Source organism: Mytilus edulis, chromosome 2 (assembly GCF_963676685.1).
Source record: "Mytilus edulis chromosome 2, xbMytEdul2.2, whole genome shotgun sequence".
NCBI classification, from domain to species: domain Eukaryota; kingdom Metazoa; phylum Mollusca; class Bivalvia; order Mytilida; family Mytilidae; genus Mytilus; species Mytilus edulis.
In genome coordinates, this window is record NC_092345.1 from 105145083 (window position 1) to 105167844 (window position 22762).

General features: G+C 32.4%; 1 protein-coding gene across 1 annotated transcript; it reads left to right on the forward strand.

The window, feature by feature from the left end:
- The first annotated feature begins 7597 nt into the window (after positions 1 to 7597).
- LOC139513797 (uncharacterized) lies at positions 7598 to 22399 on the forward strand. The gene is made up of 5 exons (XM_071302609.1): positions 7598 to 7799; positions 12019 to 12039; positions 18103 to 18226; positions 19313 to 19408; positions 21868 to 22399. The coding sequence occupies exons 1-5, from the start codon at positions 7770 to 7772 to the stop codon at positions 22002 to 22004; spliced, it is 408 nt and encodes a 135-aa protein (XP_071158710.1). The 5' UTR covers positions 7598 to 7769; the 3' UTR covers positions 22005 to 22399.
- The last annotated feature ends 363 nt before the right edge of the window (positions 22400 to 22762 follow it).

Sequence of the window (22762 nt, forward strand, 5' to 3'; positions counted from 1 at the left end):
GGGTCCTCAACACAGCGAGAAAATCCCGACCAAAGAGCAGGACACAGCCAAAGGCTATCACGGGGTCCTCAACACAGCGAGAAAATCCCGACCAAAGAGCAGAACACAGCCAAAGGCCACCATGGGGTCCTCAACAAAGCGAGAAAATCCCGCACACAGAAGCCTGCTTTAGCTACAAGTATTTCATGTATTTAATACTGTTATATAATGACAAATTATTTGACATCAAGAACTATGCATTAACCAGTTATCCCCTTGTCATGTTTTTTTTGTTGTTTGGATTGCTGTCATTGTAGTTTACTCACACCTTCTTCTTATACATGTACGGACTAGTATTAAAGATTCTTGTAATCGATTCTCACTAGATATCAAATATAAAATAGACGATGTGGTATAATTGCCAATGAGACAACTCTCCACACAAGACACCAAATGATACAGAAACTAACAACCATAGGTCACCGTACGGACTACTTTTCAGCATACTTTTCAGATTTAGCGAACATTGGGTTTAATCTGTTATTAATGTCGGCAGTAATTTTCAATGTGTTTTATGATGTACGTTGTATATTAGTTAAAGGCAGTAATGAATTGTAAATGAAAGAATAAGAGATGATGATAATTTTCAACGAAATGAATAAATTTGACTTACAAAGCAGTGCTAACAAAGCAGTGACTAGATGTTCTGACAATGTAGAACTAATCATTAAAGCAATGACTAGATGTTCTGACAATGTAGAACTAATCATTAAACTTCCAAGAACTATAGTACACTTTCTTAATCGTCTTAATTTACATCTTTAATACTAACATGAATACTATATATAGCACAGAATTGCCCTTTATCCAGTCATTCACGATAACACTTATTAAAACACTCGGTGTGTGTTTTAGTTTGATACATAAGAATACTAACAATGTATAAAGCAAAATCAGATGTCGGGAAAAGTTATCTAAAAAATCTACAATATTTAAAAAGAAACATATGACAAAAAAGAGATTTGTGTAAAAATTATTTACACGAGTTATCTAATAAATTTAATAAACTCTATGAATAAATAGATTTATTAATGAGACAGCAGCCCAACAACACAAAAAACAAGAGATTTACATATTATCAGATTTTATGAATATTAATCTTGTAAAATATCAGATGAGAGTCAAAATAGCATGCAATGTAGAGACGTTACGCACGGTATTCGGTCTATGTTTCATTTGACCATTTCCTGATGCATAAGTATGACAAAAACAAATCAAATCTATTCATTATTGAATAGTAACTTTTCTTGATTTTTCATTTGAATCGAACTTAAATAAAACCTGATTTTAATCAATTTAATGGTATGTCTCATTATATGATTAAGCAATGATTTTGTGTATATAATTTGCCATATTTCATAATTTGCCGTGTAAGACGTAACAACAAGCGCCAACCATTCAAATATAAACGAAGAAAAAATACTAACTACTGAATGGATTTCGATAACATTTGTACAGATGGGATATGATATAATCATATTTATTATGTGAAACGGTCACGATAAATATCCTGTCAGTTTGCAATCTAGCAGCCATTTTCGAAATTCCATATAGCTGTAAGATTTGAAAATTCGAGTACACAAAAATGAAAGCCAACACTTCAATATTACAATATTTTAACGTAAATAATAGGAAAGGTTCGCCACCTCTACATGAAATGTAATTTTATTGAATTTTACAAAAATATTTTTATTTTTAACATTGCTTCTCCCATTTTTTTTCAGTATTTTCCGTGTCTCCCGTAAATGTTACCATAGAGCCATTTATCAAGATTTTTAAGTACCATGATAATTTAGGGTGTTTTTAATTTGTGTCAGACAAATGAAATATGCAAACAAATGTTATTACTGAAATGCGGTTTTTTTCTAAGATTTGGTTAAGCCTTCAAGATTAAGGACACGCTAAATTTTTCATCAATTTCCATCAAGTTGTCCGTGTCTCCCGTAAATGTTACCACGTTCAAATTGAACGATTTTTGCACGGAACGTGAATGTAACGTTATATATATAATTGTATTTCCCATTTACTGAAAGTGTAGCATGTTGTGTCTTTAACAGTTGACACGTTCTGTGATCAAAATATTACTCTAAATTTTCGGATGAATATATATGTAGCACAAGCTTTAAACTTGCCGAAGCTTTCGTTTTTGGATTCTAGTAACATATATGCGTCTGCTAGTACGATTGTATATGTTGTATCGCTAAAAGTCATTTCCGACAAACAGACGCATATGAAATTACTCATTATATTTCAAGGACTGTAGATCACTTTTTAATTTTAAATAAAATCAATAATTCTAAACTGCCGTTTTCATTTCAAAATCTGAGAATGAAACTAAAATTGTAGATCAAGCAAACAGAGGATAAATAGTAGCTGTTGCTGCGATTGACCTGAACAAGGATTATTTTTCATTATAATCTTCTTGAAAGACACATATTTGAGATGTTGATAATACGAATAAAAAGACCCTGAAATTATTCGCGAACTGTAGTTAGAAAACTAGTTGAAGGAGGGTAAATAACATTTATACTCTTGAAACACAAAAAGCTTTGGTACTGGCTGTTTCCAATCGATATAAATGCCAAGTCCTAGCTACTTGTGATGACGGAATTCTGAGAATCATAGAGGATGTGCATTTTGCAACAATTGACATGCTTGGGCAGTGACACATATTTGAAATATACACTATCATTATGTTAAGAATATGTCAAACATATATACTAGTAATCAGTCATGTTAACATGCTGGGTTTTTTAAATAAATGGTTAAACATCAAAATGCAAGCCGTTTTTTTTTAAAGCAGCAAAGCTTTAACGTTTGGTACAGAAGTAGGTTGAAATAATAGAAAAACGACGTCGACTCAAGTTACCATTACTAAACTGAACACCGTGCGTAATGTCAAAGTGAACACAGCGAACGAATTCAACAATCCTTTCTATTTTAAAATAAACATCTGATAATCTTTTTTCTTTTTCCACCAACAAACCGGAAGATGACTTTGTAAGTTTGGGTGAAACTTTATCAACGTCGGTTCATGCAATACAACGTCGGTGATTTATGCAATTTTATGAAGAGTTGATGCAAAAGCTCAAAGTACCAAGATTTAAATCGCCACAAATCTATAAAAAATGTATATAAAGACAGACTCTAAAAGATCTGCCAAGAACACAAATTTTTACTGACCGGTCAAAACATTAAGATACAACCTGGCATATTCTACAAGTCAATTATAAATCACAACTGAACACTTTTTTCTGAATGGATCAAAACTGTTCTATTATGCATTCTTATGAGCAATATAGGTGTCATACCACCAATTAAAAGTCCCTATCTGTTCAACCAAATTTTGCAATTTTCACAGCTTTCTAAATATTTTACCTTAAGTTTAACTTCATAGAAACTAGGTATATTCTGAATAGTACAGGTGTCACCTTTCTGCATGCCAATTTTCAACATACATTCAAAATCATATAAAAAAAGAAGAGAGCTTCCGAAAGGAGGTACCACTAAAAATAACCCCTGGTTTTCTGGAAATCTTAAATTAGTATACTATGGAGCGCATTAATCCTCAATTTTTAATGCAAACTCATAGATAGGTAAATTTTGGCTCAAATGGTCTTAATATATTTCTCTTTCAACAAAAGTTTCATTTCTGCAAATTTGTTGGTTAGTTTAGGTGAACAATGACATCAAATGCACTATTTTTTGTCCGAGTAGGCCTACTTTCACTAAATTTGAGGGAGTAATTGGTGGTATGACACCTATACAAAACACACGGCATTGTTTAAGGTGGTACCTTACACTACAGGGAGATAACTCTGTAAAATCAGTTAAACCTTTAAATCACGTTGTTTTGTTAATTAAATATTAAGCTTCTCAATTATCAAAATAAGTGTTTGTCAAACTGCTATAACCAACAACATTTTTCTGAAAAAGTGGTTGGTTCAAATATTTTGAAATTTTTATATTTTTGTCAAAGAGTCAAAGTAAACATTTTGCCAAAATTATATATACAAATTAACCGAGCCAAATTAATATTAGTCAAGTTAGGTTGTGGGTGCTTTATTCTCTCTCCAGAAATATGACGAAGCACCTATTTTTCATATGCAAAATCATTATTTAACATTTCTTATTGGAGAACTCAGAATTTACAGCAAAACCCAGAATCCCACATATATACTCCTAGATCATTCACAAAAGAGGAAATTCTAGAAAATCAGAAAGCCGTTATTCTCTACTTTGGGTTGAACAATCAAAGGAGTATTAAAATCTCCCGTCTTTATAAATTCCCCTTTTATTAGGATTCATTCTTCCAAATTGGTTTCTTAAAATTCTAAAGATCTACTACAAAATTTTCAATGACATTCATATTTTTTTTAAATATCAAAACATTTGATGTTGTGATGCTATACTATACGTCATGCTCGATGGGAAGCCCAAATACAACGAGTATGATCCATTCAAAATGCTCATTGAAAAAGTTTTGTCGACAACGTTTTTGTAGATTTTGGTGTATCGATATTTCAACACACTGTTGGTTTTCAAATTTGTACTAGTTAAGCACCAACAGGGGCTTTTATTTTTTGTTCTCATTTTATGTAGGATTTACACAAAATGGAATGAGTAGTTGCGGTATAAATGTCAATGAGAAATTACATTCCACCGGAGATTAAATGACGTAAAAGCTATAGGCCACTGAAAGGTTTTCAACAACGAAAAACCATTATCGCAGGAAAGCTATAATAAGACCAAGATTACCAAATGTAAAACTATCAAACGAGAAAATAAAATTCATAATACACATTTAAAGCTAACAAATTGTTTTTGTTGGCATTTGATTTTGTATAGACATATGGAAATAAGGTTCTTTATACTTAGTATTGAAGACCTAATCACTTGGATAGGCCACTAGTCTGAATACCACATCGGCACATGTTAAGTAGTCGATAAGATAAAAAGATACATAGTGTGCTAGTGACCTACAGTAATACGATTTGTATGGGTCAGTAAATTCCATTTTAAGGATTCGAGGTTCGCTCTCACCCCACATGGAATTAAATTACCCCATATGCATACCGTATTAGGTCAATAGCACACTATGTAACTAATAATAAAATGTTAAGATGCATATATACTGTACATTTGTAAAGAGGTATATAAATTATACAGTTGTTGTGATGCACATAAACTTTATGAACATATATACGTCAGTAAACATGTATATCAAATTTGTATATACATCTTTACAAATATATAGTTTATCTGCTCTTTGATCGGGTTGTTGTCTATTTGACATATTTCCTATTTCCATTGTCAATTTTATAGACATTTTCACAGATGTAGAGTTTGAATGCAATATAACGGATTTACATTAAATTTTATATTCAGCTTTATTGATGTATAGTTTATATGCATCTCAACTAGTATATAGTGTATATGCGTCACGATGATTGCTTGTACTAAAGTAGTTGTTAGGGCAGAAAAGTCCTATTTAAAATGAATCATTATAAAAAAGCATGTAACTTTTCATGATGAACATTCGTTATGTTTTCTTTTTATGTCTTTATATGTAATAATTTTCATTTAAAGCTTAACGTTTACAGTTTTTGCAATGAAATGCCATGCAAACTTATATATTGTAACTTAATGTGGAAATGCGTGGCCTTTTTCGAAGGCAAAGAATTGGAAAAGTCATTAGAACTTTATATGTGTCTAATCAATTTAGCACTTTCCTTTTGTTTTTTTAAAGGGTATATGATACAGAAAAAATAATAGATTTTCCCTTAAAAAAAATTAAACTCTAACTCTTATTCAACTATTCAACAGAATAATTTAGTGATCTTTTATGCAGTTCATGTAAAGCTTCAAAAATATTTCAATCGAGAACTCTTAAAGTGGTGCTGAGATCTAAAAATAATTGATGGAATTTTCGCGCAATTTTATGGAAAAGGGATGATAAAATATTATGTCGGTTAACAGGACTTTGATTTGTATACTCTTTACACTATATGTCTGTGGAATTTGATGCGACTGTCATCCAAGTGAGAGGTTCAGCTAGCTACAAAACCAGGTTTAGTCCAACAATTTATACATAAGAAAATGTCTGTACCAAGTCCGGAATATGACAGTTGTAATTCATACGTTTGATGTATTTGGGCGTTTAATATTGTCATTTGAATATCATATTGCAAGATAACTTTAAGTAGTCAAATATATTCAAAATATTTCATTAAGTAATACTTGCACCAGGTAAAGGTTTTTTTATATGCTTTTTTCAAATATTAAACAATGGTTTGGGTTTTTCCTGTTTCATTGTAAATCAATTGAAATCAGTCAGAATAATGTGATGAATAAATGTGGTTTGTGGTATGTCTTGTGGCTTGTCTCGTTGGTGTTTATATGTAAAGGAATATACCATTATTTATATGTAATAACTCTTCATTGTTAAATCATCTTTGTTTATTTTTAGGGTGTTTCCCCATAATCTTCAATAAAAAAAAATCTTATTTGGAAACAGACATAATAAATAACAAATGCGGTTATATATCTTTTATTTCTGTAGCAGTATACTGATGAACATAGTGAGCAAAAGGTATTTAGATATGATATATGTAACACTTTTTTAATCTTTTTCTTCATAAATCTTCATTACTTTTCATTGTGACCATTTAGATGATCGAGTTGACAGAGGATAACCCTAACGCATGTCAATACTAATATGTAATTGACTTTCGTGCTCTCTTAAAAACTTGAATATCATGTAAACTGTTTGTCATGTGATAAATCATTTATGATAACATGATTTAACTTGTATAGATATTACCTAATCATCCATTATGTAGGTGTGAAAGTGAAAGATACATCTCAAGTCTTCACGATTTACCACGAGCCTTAGGCTTAGTACGTGCAGTAAAAATGTTACCGTAACAAAAACATTCACAAAAAGAGGCTTCGCTAGTAATATTAATTTAAAGAAATTTTTGAAAGAGTTTTTCTTCCAGACTGTTGATTTTTGTGTGAATGAGAAATACCCTATTATTTATAACTGTCATATAGAAATGGGTAACCATTGTACTGATCAATAATTTTTTTTCCATTTCTCATTCGATGTCAAATTGATTAAAACTTTTAATAATTATCTAAAACATGAAGGAAAATAACAACTAAATAAAGAGTTTGAATAAGGTGGATATATAGAACTATACTAGATCACTACTGATTTTTTTTTCAATTCGCAGCCCCTTAGATGGTTATAAGGACCCCGAAAAGATAAACTATGAATCAATCACACCCGTATTTTTTTTTTTTTTTAATGAAAATTACAAAAAGTTTAGACTTGTTTGAGAAACCCAAAAATAACAAATGATGATATGAATTATTATACAGAAAACGGTTGATACTTAGCGTCAATAGAATATATTTCAATAATTAATTGTGACATAAATGATAATTTTGTTTTGCGGTAATGCTGTTATGCTATTACAATGTAAAACAATCAGAAAATTGTCATTTTTATATAGGTAATACAAAGGTAGACACACTTGACTGCACATACAAGAATTTATTAGACAATTGTCAGATGATGGTTTTTATGGTTTATTTGATGTTTTATAGTTATTCAATGTCATTTTTAACAGATCTCTAATGGGTGGAACTATTTTACAGGAATCAGCGTAAAGAGGTCGTGTGTTGGATTTTAAGTTAGGGAAAGTGATTCCCTCCCTTGAGATATGGATTACCATTTTATTATAACTATGATGGTAAGTTTTCACAATTACACTTTGAATTTTATCAGCATTTGTCTGTTTTAATTAACCAAATTGTATTTCATATAACTGTTGTTTAAAGAACTTGTTTTGGGGTTTTGTTTTAAGCTTTATGTTTTGTTTTTTTCTAAATTATGCAAATTTTCTAGAATGCAGATACAATTATAACAATACAAGGAAAACCCGATTTGATGAAAATTAAAAGCATATACTATAGTTTGTTTTGTTTGCTAAAATCTACAATATGTTTGACACACAATTTTATATCTGTCCCGGGATGTCTTGTCTGAACTACTATTTTTGTAATAAAAATGATAGAAGATACTAAAGACAACAATTAAAATCATGAATCGTTGACAACATACAACACGGAAGACAATATAGACAAACAGCGAGTATAAATAACCAAAGCAGAAGGTTGAGCTAATCAAACCCTATCATACACATACTAATTCCAAACTTCGAAATGTTTACATGTTGCATGCATGATCTCAATATTGACTTCAAGTTTTATCCCAGGCACAGACAACCTAAGCCGTATTTCGAACAACTCTTTTGGAATCTTGGGTCATCAATGCTCTTCAACTTTGTACTTGTTTGGCTTTCTAACTTTTTTCGATTTGAGCGTCACTGATGAGTCTTATGTAGACGAAACGCGCGTCTGTCGTATTAAATTATACCTGGTACCTTTGATAACTAATTAGATATCTGAATGCATCTGTACGATTTCCCCTTAACGCAGGTCATTAATTTTGCCCAGCCATGTTACAATAAACAAATAACCCCAGTATTTGGGTTCATGTAGCTCAGTCTATAATATCTGATTAGCGGTTTTTTTCGGCATTCCCATGGGAACGAACTATGAGCCTTTTCTTGCAGACCTTTTCTTATTTTCATATGAGTTGGAGTTCCTTCAGATTCTTGTCAAAAACAAGAAGATCAAAGAAGTCAGATAATTTAATTTTCCATTCAGATGTATTGATGATGTTCTTTCCATTAACAATCCAATTGGTATCCATTAATACATTTTCAAGAACAAGAAATAAAAAAAAAATCTATTTTTAGTGATATCAATTTGACGTGGCTCGGTACTTGCTTGAGCCGCCATTGTGTTGTTGTGATGTGGTAAATTTTGGTGTTCTTGTCTTTTGTTCTTACTGATGTTATTTGTATATATATATATATAAATATAAGAAGATTTTTGCCTTTTTGTTTTTCTTTGTTATTTTTTTTTATGGTGATTAAGATTATAACACAATATTGACTACTGTACTCTTTTTTTTTTTGACATTTTTACCTAATATGTCTCTTTGTTTTGTTCACGTATAGTTGTAAATGTAATGGATTTGTATGGTACTGTCATACAAGTAGTAGGTTTAGCTAGTTTAAATCCACCCTTTTCTACCTTAAAAAATGCCTTTACCAAATCAGGAATATGACAGTTGTTATCCATTCGTTTGATGTGTTTGAGCTTTAGATTTTGCCGTTTAGAATTTTTTTCGGAGTGCGTTTTTGTTGTTGTTATTTTCCTTTTTGTAGACCACTTTCCTTTTTCATAAATGTATGAATCCACGCAATATTTTTATCCCTCCTGCTGTTTAAGGAGTACATTTGTTTATCTATACACCAATTTTGAGATGGTTATTTTTATGAATAAGTTAAACCGGTTGACCCGAGGTCATAGACCAATCAGTTTTTACTGTGGCGTAACATCATTATCATTGTGATGAAAAAGAAATTTAAGGGAAAGTCAAAGTCGTCTTTATGTACAGCATTTTTTCATTACTGCATCTCTTTTAAATAAAGCAATGACTATTATACAGTGTAATATTTTTCTTCAAAACATCATTCTCTAGTTTTTTTATACCCCATTTATGGGCATTATGTTTTTAGTTCTGAGCGTCCGTTCGTCCGTTTGTTTGTCCGGCTGTCCATTCACCCGCTTGAGGTTAACGCTTTTGATCAAAGTAGTATGTTGAAGAAGTTGAAGTCCAATCAACTTGAATATTAGTACATATGTTTCCTATAATATGATCTTTCTAATTTTATTGCCAAACTAGAGTTTTGACCCCATGAAAAGTGATAGTGCGAGTGGGGCATCCGTGTACTATGGACACATTCTTGTTTATGAATGAGTTACATCAGTTGACCCGAGTTCGATCAGCATACATAACTTCATTGACAAGTCGGTTCTTACTGTGACGTAATAACATAAACAATCTAGTACGGAAAAGTGCCCGAAATTCAAAAGTCGTTATGGACTTATTCCCGATTGTGACTGTTTTGCTGAATGTGAATTCGCATTACTATAAGACGTGTTTCTGTACTTGTTTATCCCAAATTCATGTATTCAGTTTACATGTTTAATGTTATATTTGTAATTCTCATCGGATTTTGTCAAATGTGTTGACGTCTTTTTATTATATTTAGGTGTTACGGATAGAAAAATTAATCACCGCCTTTATTAATTATATTAAATTTTGTACGATTATTTACGTTTGAAGTTGGATTCATAACAAACTGGACATATATATATTACAGTTAATTGCTATTAATAAGTATTGCAATATGCATTTTGTTTAAATTAATTATCAGTATTTAGTTCTGATATAAACTTAAATCAATCCTAATTCTATCTCACTTTGATAGTTTTTCATATGTGACGTCATGCTGTTTCTAAATTTCATAAATTCAAATGTGGCATAACGTTTGTACCTTTTCGCCATCGTATGTGACGTCACATTTTTGTAATTACGTTAACGCCTGGACTGATTCGGGTGTGTCTATTCTGTGTTAAACTTTAATAGCATTATGTATTCGGGTTTAGTTTTCTGTAATTAGTTAATACTTCAGTTTCATTATGTATATCTCTTTCATATTCATTTGTTAAAATTTACTGTTTGCAATAGCATGAATTGTTCTATATAATAAGGATGTTCTTGTCCCGGGCATAAAAACAATGCCGTATTTGGCAAAACCTTTTCAACTTTTGATCTTCAGTGCTGTACAACTTTGTACCTTTTTCACTTTCGATCTTTTATATCTGGGCGTTATGTATTCGGGTTTAGTTTTCTGTAATTAGTTAATACTTCAGTTTCTTTATGTATATCTCTTTCATATTCATTTGATAAAATTTACTGTTTGCAATAACATGAATTGTTCTATATAATAAGAATGTTCTTATCCCGGGCATAAAAACAATGCCGTATTTGGCGAAACCTTTTCAACTTTTTATCTCCAGTGCTGTACAACTTTGTACTTTTTGTCTGGGCGTCACTTGTAAGTCCTGTGTGGACAAGGCGCGTTTTTGGCGTATTGAATTTTAAACCTGATGCTTTTTGTTATCTATTAATCATGTTTTTCTTTGTCTAATACGTTCTCCTATTTATTTGAATTGTAGTCCTGTAATATTATGTTGTCATTTCAATGTAATATTTAACTTTGCCATTAAAGTGCGAGGTTTGGCATGCCACAAAACCAGGTTCAACCCACCACTTTTATTCCCCTTTAAAAGTGTCCTGTACCGAGTCAGGAAAATGGCCATTGTTATATTATTGTTCGTTTCTGTGTGTGTTGCATTTTAACGTTGAGTCGTTTGTGTTTTCTCTTTTTTTTTGAGATATTGAGATCAGACGTGGCACGGTACTTGTCTATCCCAAATTCATGTATTTGGTTTTCATGTTATATTTGTTATTCTCGTGGTGTTTTGTCTGATGCTTGGTCCGTTTCTGTGTGTGTTACGTTTCGGTGTTATGTCGTTGTTCTCCTCTTATATTTGATGCGTTTCCCTCGGTTTTAGTTTGTTACCCCGATTTTGTTTTTTGTCCCTGGATTTATGAGTTTTGAACAGCGGTATACTACTGTTGCCTTTATTTATGGATCTCTATTGAAAGTTATTTGGGTGTGATGTCATATTTTGAACGATTTCTTATGTTAAATGTTATGGTATCAGACATGTCAACGAGGGACATTCGACAATATTGATTAGTGATAGCAAGAGGGTTTAAGACTTATGGGTAGTACAGTTTGTGATCGAAAAAAGACAAATTTTCATCTTATAGAGTTTGATCAAGCTGCATTCAACCAAATGAATTAACCAATAAACAATCCAAGTCAAGCTTGGAAATCAACAATAAATGTAATGTGAAATGTTAAGATTGTGTGAATAATATGCTCCGTAAATTTTGAATGAATGACATTTCTATTTTCACAGGTAATCGTCATTGCTGCAAAGGTAAGCTGTTTTTCATAACTTACATACTAGGGACTCATTATACTTGTAAAAACATGTATTGTATAAAAAAGAGAGATGACAGATTCAGATTATAATTGTTTTACAATATGATACTGATTACATGCTATAAAATCTTATAGATATCTGTAAACAATTGACATTGTAATTGGCGCTGATGGCAGTGCTGTTGACAACGATACTGCAAATTCTACACGTGTTTGTTCAAACAAAATCATGTAATATTTAAAATAATTTTATATCTCGATCTTTCTCTGAATAGAATTAAGTCAATACTTTTAATTTGTCAACCCTGTATACCCCAATTTAAAATTTAAAATTAAAAATACCCATGTTAAATTTAAAATAGTCTAAAAGAAATAATCCACAATGCTTTTCAATTTAAAAAACGGTAGCATACGCTATATTAGTTAAAAGTAAACAAAAAGGAGGTAAACCATGGTACAAAGTGGGAAAAAAATCAGTATGCTGGAGTTTCTTAATGACAATATCAGTGTTAATTTTGGAGTTAGACTTTTTGAAACAAATTGCAAGCATTCCTACGGTAGCCCGGAGCGAACTGTGCTTGTTGACCTCTTCCTCTGCCCGTACTTTCCAATATTTTTATATTTATAAATATTTATTGAGAAAATGTTTGATTGGGTTCCATTAATATCTTCTTTTAAACTAGAAATTAAAACAAACACAACTAACACGGCTTACTCCGTCTTACTTTTATTTATTTCCCCGAGGGCACACCAACCCAGTAGTCAGCAATTTTTGTGCCGCATGAATTATCATTGATATGGTTATATTACAAAATTTTAGGCTTTTCTACCTCATGCATAGATTACCTTAGCTGTATTTGTCAAATTATTTAGGAATGTTAGTCCTCAATGCTCTCCAACTTGGTACTTTATTTGGCCTTTTTAACCTTTTTGGATTCGAGCGTCACTGATGAGTCTTCTGTAGACGAAACGCGCGTCTGGCGTATATACACAATTTAGTCCTGGTATCTATATATGATGAGTTTAGTTGCAACCACTGGGTCGATGCCACTGCTGGTTGAGATTCATTTTCCCATGGGTATCACCAGCCAAGTAGTCAGCACTTTTTGTGCCGACATGAATTATCATTGATATGGTTATATTTATAAATTAACTGTTTACCAAATTTTGAATTTTTTAAATATTAAGGCTTTTCTACCACAGGCATAGATTACCTTAGCTGTATTTGGCAATTTTTTTTTAGGAATTTTGGTCCTCAATGCTCTTCAACTTTGTACTTTATTTGGTCTTTTTAACCTTTTTGGATTCGAGCGTCACTGATGTGTCTTTTGCAGACGAAACGCGCGCCTGGCGTCTATACAAATGTTAATCCTGGTATCTATGATGAGTTTATTTTGGACTTATATATTAATCTCTAGATTCTACAACCATCGTCAAATCTGATTTTTTAAAGACTGTTTCTGTTTGGGACATCTAAATTAAGTGTAAATTTGCCTGGTAGAAGATGCATGCATAGGAGGAGATGCTTTCGGTACTTGTATGTCCTGTCAGTTTTGTTTGTGATATTCTCGTATGCATGTGGAGTGGCTCTGTGCTTATAAATACAAGTATTATGCTATTGTAAACTTGTTCGTTGCGTGTCTTTCATATTTTGCTTTGTGCTTTGTCTGTATGCCTTTTTATGTTTCTTCGTTACATATATGACGTGGCTATGTACTTATACATCCCGTCATTGTGTTATTTGACTAAGGCAAATTTATGCTTTTTTGTGCTTCTTTGTAGCATACATTTGTTTTTAGTTTTTTAATGATTAAGAATATATAACCATGTTAACTGCTGTGTATTTGACAATTTTACCTACTATTTTTGTTTGTTTTCTTCACGCATCGTTGTCAATATAATAGAGTTTGATTCGACTGTCATGCAAGTGAGAGGTTTTATTTTAGCTAGCTATAAAACCAGGTTCAATCCACCATTTTCTACATAAGAAAATGCATGTACCTAGTCAGGAATATGTCAGTTGTTATCCATTCGTTTGATGTGTTTGAGCTTTTGATTTTAACATTTGATAAGGGACTTTCCATTTTGAATTTTCCTCGGAGTTCAGTATTTTTGTGATTTTATTTTTTACCATTTACATACGAAAATGCCTGTACCAAGTCATGAATCTTTTAATGTGTTTAAGCTTTTAATTCTTCCTAGGGACTTTCCGTTAAGAATTATCCTCGGAGTTTGGTATTTTTGACCCTGTTGACGCAATCTGATCAGCTTCTTTTTGGGGCTCATGTGATGACCTCAGTTTTTGTTTTATTTTGATTGATCAGATTTGAACATCGGTAAACTACAGTTGTCATAAATCAGGTATGTGTGACGAGTTGTAAAAACCAATTGGTCAATTCTACTGTTGAAGTTTGACTCCCGATAATACATCCGCATACCCGATTTCATCAGTAATTTAAGAAGATTCTAACTAAAAGGAATAATGGTTTACAGAGGAGAATTTTCAACAATAACTAATATCAATCATCAAACATTGATGTGTTTTGTAGTACTCATTACCAATGACTGGATCGAAGCTTGAGCGTCTTACAGAAATTGAAATTGACAATGAGGGTCGGTTGAAAACAAAACTTTACGACAAAAGAGATTATTTTAGCTTTCCAATTGTGAACTTTCAATTTCTAAGTAGCAACATTCCAGAAGCACCTGCATACGGGGAATATATCTCCCAATTGATACGATATTCCCGTGCTTGCATTTCCTATCATGATTTTCTTGATAGAGGGTTGCTGCTCACAAGGAAGCTATTAAACCAAGAGTTCCAAATGGTGAAGTTGAAATCATCCCTTCGTAAATTTTACGGACGCCATCATTAGTTGGTTGACCGTTATGGAATGACAGTTTCACAAATGATATCGAATATGTTCCTTCCGTCGTGACTACAATCCCTTTCCCTTTCATGAATGTGACCTACCGAATTAGACTATTTACCGGATTTGTTATCACATAAGCAACACGACGGGTGCCACATGTGGAGCAGGATCTCCTTACCCTTCCGAAGCACCTGAGATCACCCCTAGTTTTTTGGTGGGGTTCGTGTTGTTTATTCTTTAGTTTTCTATGTTCTGTCATGTGTGCTGTTGTTTGTTCGTCTTTTTCATTTTTAGCCATGGCGTTGTCAGTTTGTTTTAGATTGATGAGTTTGACTGTCCCTTTGGTATCTTTCGTCCCTCTTTTACAGGTTACTTTAATTTTATAATAACGATAAGTTTTAAAAATGAAAGTGTCTTTAAACAAATAACTATTAATTTTATTAGAATTATCATTATGACCGACCATGAAATGGCAAAAAAAAAAAAAACGTTTAAAAACAAACAAGAATCTACAAATCTGCAAACAAAAAACTCAGGACTGTGCAACATGAATCTCACCCCAAAAAAAATGGTGAGAACAAAAACAAAAGAAGAATGCGCTAATTAATTCAGAATGTGTGACATAAAGACACATTAATTTCATGACTGATTACGATGATTTTGCTGTCAATCATTTACACAATATTTATGAAAAACCAAGATGTGATAATATCTCCACATTCGTGACTTGTTACCCTAATATAGCATGAGAGGTTTAGTCCAAGTTATGAATAATCACGTGACTTGTTACCCTAATATAGCATGAGAGGTTTAGTCCAAGTTATGAATAATCACGTGACTTGTTACCCTAATATAGCACGAGAGGTTTAGTCCAAGTTATGAATAATCACGTGACTTGTTACCCTAATATAGCACGAGAGGTTTAGTCCAAGTTATGAATAATCACGTGACTTGTTACCCTAATATAGCATGAGAGGTTTAGTCCAAGTTATGAATAATCAACCACCATTGTGACTTGTTACCCTTATATAGCATGAGAGGTTTAGTCCAAGTTATGAATAATCACGTGACTATTTACCCTAATATAGCACGAGAGGTTTAGTCCAAGTTATGAATAATCACGTGACTTGTTACCCTAATATAGCACGAGAGGTTTAGTCCAAGTTATGAATAATCACGTGACTTGTTACCCTAATATAGCATGAGAGGTTTAGTCCAAGTTATGAATAATCAACCACCATTGTGACTTGTTACCCTAATATAGCACGAGAGGTTTAGTCCAAGTTATGAATAATCACGTGACTTGTTACCCTAATATAGCATGAGAGGTTTAGTCCAAGTTATGAATAATCACGTGACTTGTTACCCTAATATAGCACGAGAGGTTTAGTCCAAGTTATGAATAATCACGTGACTTGTTACCCTAATATAGCATGAGAGGTTTAGTCCAAGTTATGAATAATCAACCACCATTGTGACTTGTTACCCTAATATAGCATGAGAGGTTTAGTCCAAGTTATGAATAATCACGTGACTTGTTACCCTAATATAGCATGAGAGGTTTAGTCCAAGTTATGAATAATCACGTGACTTGTTACCCTAATATAGCATGAGAGGTTTAGTCCAAGTTATGAATAATCACGTGACTTGTTACCCTAATATAGCATGAGAGGTTTAGTCCAAGTTATGAATAATCAACCACCATCGTGGCAAGGAAACAACGTGGAACATGATTAAAAAAAAGAGAGAATAACTAAATCCGAATTTCTCAATCACATTTTCATATAAAAAGTTACTTATTCTCTGTGATGGTTACGAGTTTGGAGTAGTTTTTTAAACCCTCTTTCCATATTATTGAGCAAACTCCAATATCTCATGTTTAAGCCCGCAAACATTACAAGTACCATCCGTACATTTCGAAAGTCTTGTTAGTGCGAACATATAGTAGACAACCTGTTGTGAAATTTGAATATGAATTTATCAATTGTTTTAAAGTGTACAACACAAACGGGCTTTAAACGAAAATGAGTTTTTATTGGGTTTTTTTTGTGTATTCTTTTTATTTTTCATGATGAAACATGTGAAATTACATATTACAGTATTAAATACACGTTATAAAAAAATACGTAACATATGTAAGATAAATCAAGTCCTAAAGATATAAGATATAAATATTACAATTGATTTGTTCATACTTTTTGTACAGGGGTTAAGAGTTTTTAGTTTCGTAACAATTCTATATATGCATGACAATTGAGACATGTTAAAAATGAGATTTCTATACAAGATTTTAAGAGTTAATGATAAAAGTGTATTTCAATAAGATGCGTATTCACATTAAAGAAAAACAGAATAAGTGATCATGATTTCCATTGTTCATGGAATAGAGACAAACCAGGTGTCAGTGTTAACAAACTTTCAACTGGAATATATGATATTTTTATATCTTCAAACAGTATTTTTGACATAATACTAGCGTACGAGTTTCCAACAAAATGACATTTAAAATGTTTCGCCTATTTTGTTTAAGTTGCAAATTGGGATTAAAGTTAGTGGATTATAAATGAAATTACAAAAATGCTGTCATTCTTTATACCCCAAAGACCTTAACCAATGCTATAACATTCAAACCTTGGTGCTTTAACTTGTGTCATTATGTATAATTTACTTTTGTAAGTAAATTTAAAACTCATCGTAATGTTTTAAAAAAACGCAAAAATACGATAACAAAAATATTCCTGAGTGAGTCTAGGTAGACACTTCTAATAGATTTTATTAAATTAATGTGATAATTCATTACAACAAATGCACATAATTACTAACTTTCGAATTACTGTCAGTTTTATACCTTTATTAACGATATTTCACGTTTGATTGATCGATAACTGGATCATATCTTTTAAATGTTGTTGAACTTGCTGTATTTGACGTTCATGACCTTAGATGGTTAATAGAATACTTATGCATTACAGTTTTATAATGAGTATATTATTTGATACAACTTAGGTTCGTGTTGTTTATTCTTTAGTTTTCTATGTTGTGTCATGTGTACTATAGTTTTTCTGTTTGTCTTTTTCATTTTTACCCATGGCGTTGTCAGTTTGTTTTAGATTTATGAGTTTGACTGTCCCTTTGGTATCTTTCGTTCCTCTTTTAAATACATAACTTATATAATTTATTTACAGGTAGAAGGGGCGGCAATTCAACATGATCAAACATGCACATTGTCATCAGAATGTCCAACAGGTTCCTGCTGCAGGCATACTAATGGATCACTTCTGATATACTCTGGAGTGTTCGACCACATAGGTATTCTATTATATACAACAAAAATTAACCTCTTTAGAATTAATGATATAGCTAAGTTTACAATGTGTAAAATCTTAACGCTGCAGCTAATTCATATACACAATGCTAAAGTAACATTTTAACATATTCCATCGAACTTGCATAAAAACACTATTTCTTCATCATTGTTTATATTTGTTTAAATTTTACGCAATATAATTAATCGGTATCTTTGGTTTGCAACAGTATAAAATATAGCATTTTACCAGCTAGCAACACACAGAATGTTTTAAGCTCCTAATATATGTCAGGATTTTAGCTATATGTAGATCCTCATAATAGACATTTGACGACTACGAAGAACACAATAGAAAACTAGCCACATGTAACATAACATCTAGATAAGGTATAACATGTAACATAACATCTAGATAAGGTAGAACATGTAACATAACATCTAGTTAAGGTAGAACATGTAACATAACATCTAGATAAGGTAGAACATGTAACATAACATCTAGATAAGGTAGAACATGTAACATAACATCTAGTTAAGGTAGAACATGTAACATAACATCTAGATAAGGTAGAACATGTAACATAACATCTAGATAAGGTAGAACATGTAACATAACATCTAGATAAGGTAGAACATGTAACATAACATCTAGATAAGGTATAACATGTAACATAACATCTAGATAAGGTATAACATGTAACATAACATCTAGATAAGGTATAACATGTAACATAACATCAAGATAAGGTATAACATGTAACATAACATCTAGATAAGGTATAACATGTAACATAACATCTAGATAAGGTATAACATGTTGATATTATTCATGGTAATGATTGTGTTTGTTCACTTTGTAAAGGTGTCAAGTTATGAACTTAGTCATGATTAAATAATCCTTGAAATCACTTATTGGAGCAGTCAGATAATTGCCAAACTTGTTGAATTTCATACTGTTACTTTATTAATAAAAGATAAAGTTTCGCAGTAAATACTTCCTATGCAAATAGTGTCATACGATATTTGAGTTCGCAAGATCGTAATGACCGAATGACATCAATCTGAAAATATATCTGATATAATTTTAGGACCATACAATCCACAGTCATCAGGCAACTGTGTGCCGTTATTAGCACAGTATAACGAACAGTGTGGCGAGACATGTGCATGTGACGAAACAGAAGGTAAAATACAAACACATTACTTGTATCGCATATTCTAGCTTTGTTTTTGTTTATATACGTCTAAACGTGACACAACTTCACGACACGCGTTCTCCATTTCACATTACAATTGCATTTCATTTGTTAGGGCGTATACTGTACTCTAGACTGTACTACTATTAAAACTGATTCGCTACATGCAGAACACTGGGGAGAAGTAAATAAAACGTTTTAATAAAATTATATTGAACGCAAAAGAAAAATGTGATTTAAAAATGTTTATGTCATAACTTCATATTTGTATACAGAAAGAAACGTCGTTTTAAGATTAATTTTAGTCAATTCAATCAAATTAGGTACATCATAACATAAAAAATAAAAGAAGGTGTGCAGAGTAGCAGTTTTGAATTCTTTTTACTAAAGATATTTTCGCTTATCGCCTCGTGGTTTTAAGACTATATGACATTATGCATATATAGTATCAATAAAGTTACAGTAATATGATACCTAATCCACCACATCAAAAGGAATTATTACTAAAACAATATACGATGGAGATAAATCAAGGTCGAACAAACATATGCACTTAGTAACAGAGACATCTTGATAACAATACGAACTCCCACCAAAACTAAGAGTTATAATAGTAGCATCTCAAGGGAAAGATTTGTCTTCGTCGTACCCGACAACTATCGTATCATACAAAGATCTAAGTCCAATCTTATACAAGATGTGAAGCACTTCATGCGTTACGTCTACGTCAATTTTCGCTTATATTAACTAAATGTGAAATTATATTGGAGAGTAAACATTTAAGACAGATATATAATCAAGTCAGATTATGAATAAAGGTGAAAGTACCTTTCCGATGTTCAAATCTCGCAGATTAGTTAAGAAGAGACAAATAACGGTAACACACAGAAACCGAGCGAATCGCTGGCCTTCCGAAAGGAGTACACATACATTTATAAATCTGTAACACACAGAAACCGAGCGAATCGCTGGCCTTCCGAAAGGAGTACACATACATTTATAAATCTGTAACACACAGAAACCGAGCGAATCGCTGGCCTTCCAAAAGGAGTACACATACATTTATAAATCTGTAACACACAGACACCGAGCGAATCGCTGGCCTTCCGAAAGGAGTACACATACATTTATAAATCTGTAACACACAGAAACCGAGCGAATCGCTGGCCTTCCAAAAGGAGTACACATACATTTATAAATCTGTAACACACAGACACCGAGCGAATCGCTGGCCTTCCGAAAGGAGTACACATACATTTATAAATCTGTAACACACAGAAACCGAGCGAATCGCTGGCCTTCCAAAAGGAGTACACATACATTTATAAATCTGTAACACACAGAAACCGAGCGAATCGCTGGCCTTCCGAAAGGAGTACACATACATTTATAAACCGAGCGAATCGCTGGCCTTCCAAAAGGAGTACACATGCATTTATAAATCTGTAACACACAGAAACCGAGCGAATCGCTGGCCTTCCGAAAGGAGTACACATACATTTATAAACCGAGCGAATCGCTGGCCTTCCAAAAGGAGTACACATACATTTATAAATCTGTAACACACAGACACCGAGCGAATCGCTGGCCTTCCGAAAGGAGTACACATACATTTATAAATCTGTAACACACAGAAACCGAGCGAATCGCTGGCCTTCTGAAAGGAGTACACATACATTTATAAATCTGTAACACACAGACACCGAGCGAATCGCTGGCCTTCCGAAAGGAGTACACATACATTTATAAATCTGTAACACACAGAAACCGAGCGAATCGCTGGCCTTCCGAAAGGAGTACACATACATTTATAAATCTGTAACACACAGACACCGAGCGAATCGCTGGCCTTCCGAAAGGAGTACACATACATTTATAAATCTGTAACACACAGACACCGAGCGAATCGCTGGCCTTCCGAAAGGAGCACACATACATTTATAAATCTGTAACACACAGACACCGAGCGAATCGCTGGCCTTCCAAAAGGAGTACACATACATTTATAAATCTGTAACACACAGACACCGAGCGAATCGCTGGCCTTCCGAAAGGAGTACACATACATTTATAAATCTGTAACACACAGAAACCGAGCGAATCGCTGGCCTTCCAAAAGGAGTACACATACATTTATAAATCTGTAACACACAGAAACCGAGCGAATCCCTGGCCTTCCAAAAGGAGTACACATACATTTATAAATCTGTAACACACAGAAACCGAGCGAATCGCTGGCCTTCCAAAAGGAGTACACATACATTTATAAATCGGTAACACACAGAAACCGAGCGAATCCCTGGCCTTCCAAAAGGAGTACACATACATTTATAAATCTGCAACAGTTATTTTTCTATCTCAGGGTTTTGTCATATCTCGCGGAATTGTCTTTGTAAAAGTTCATTATGTAAAAGATATATTGCATATATCATTTTTTTATCTTTTAGGTTTAACATGTTTTAGAAGTTTTTTAGCAGATAATACCATAGCTCCGTTTAGATGTCAGGACAAATCTTATGTTGACAGAGAAACCAATGAATTTATGGACTGCTTTCAAAATCCAAAATGTCAACTTCCTCTTTAAGTTAAACATATAACTGTTTGTTTATGTCGAAAAAAACCAAATGTAAATATTTAGAGAGCTCCAAGCTGAAACACGTTTGTTCAAAATAAAGGTGCGACACTATCTTTTAATAGATTATGTATATGTTGGGATAAAATGATCGAGCCACTAAAACAGTAAACACACTTCTTGGTTATATTTTTCAAATAACGACATTTAAATATCATAAATATTAGAACGATTTCAAAACGAAATGGAGAGCTTTAAGATTGAAATTAAATATTTAGTACTGGGGAAGTTGACTCACATATAAAAGGACGACAAATAACGCCAAGTGTTGCTTCTCTTTATATAATATAAGGTTAATTAATGGCAATAAAATTGCATCTCTGTATTTAATAAATGTAAACATATTATTGTTTTTCTTCCCTTTTTCTCATCGAGAGATATATATGTAAGGAAACCGTATTACTTTATGCGTATGCAAAGATGTATACGCCAAATTAAAAAAATGAACTCTTTAATTTGAATATATCTTTCAAAGAATATTGAATGCTTACTGTTGAATGCATTGTGAGAAAAATATATAGTTACTGTGTAATTAAGATGTACGACATTTATCCTTTTCAGTTAACACTGAAATTCGTTTTAGAATTATGACAAAACATTTAAAAATAAGTTTTAAGATAAACCTATTCAGTTATCATTTAGACATCCATTATTTTGGCATCAACTTGTAAATTTGTCAACAAATGTGTCAATTTTTTGAAACGATGACG

Bases quoted from the DNA above. Each gene is read 5' to 3' on its own strand.
- LOC139513797 (XM_071302609.1), top strand. From the start codon at position 7,770: ATGGATTACCATTTTATTATAACTATGATG. The intron at 7,800-12,018 runs GTAAGTTTTCAC...CTATTTTCACAG, and splicing joins ATTTTATTATAACTATGATG to GTAATCGTCATTGCTGCAAA. The intron at 19,409-21,867 runs GTAAAATACAAA...TTTATCTTTTAG, and splicing joins TGCATGTGACGAAACAGAAG to GTTTAACATGTTTTAGAAGT.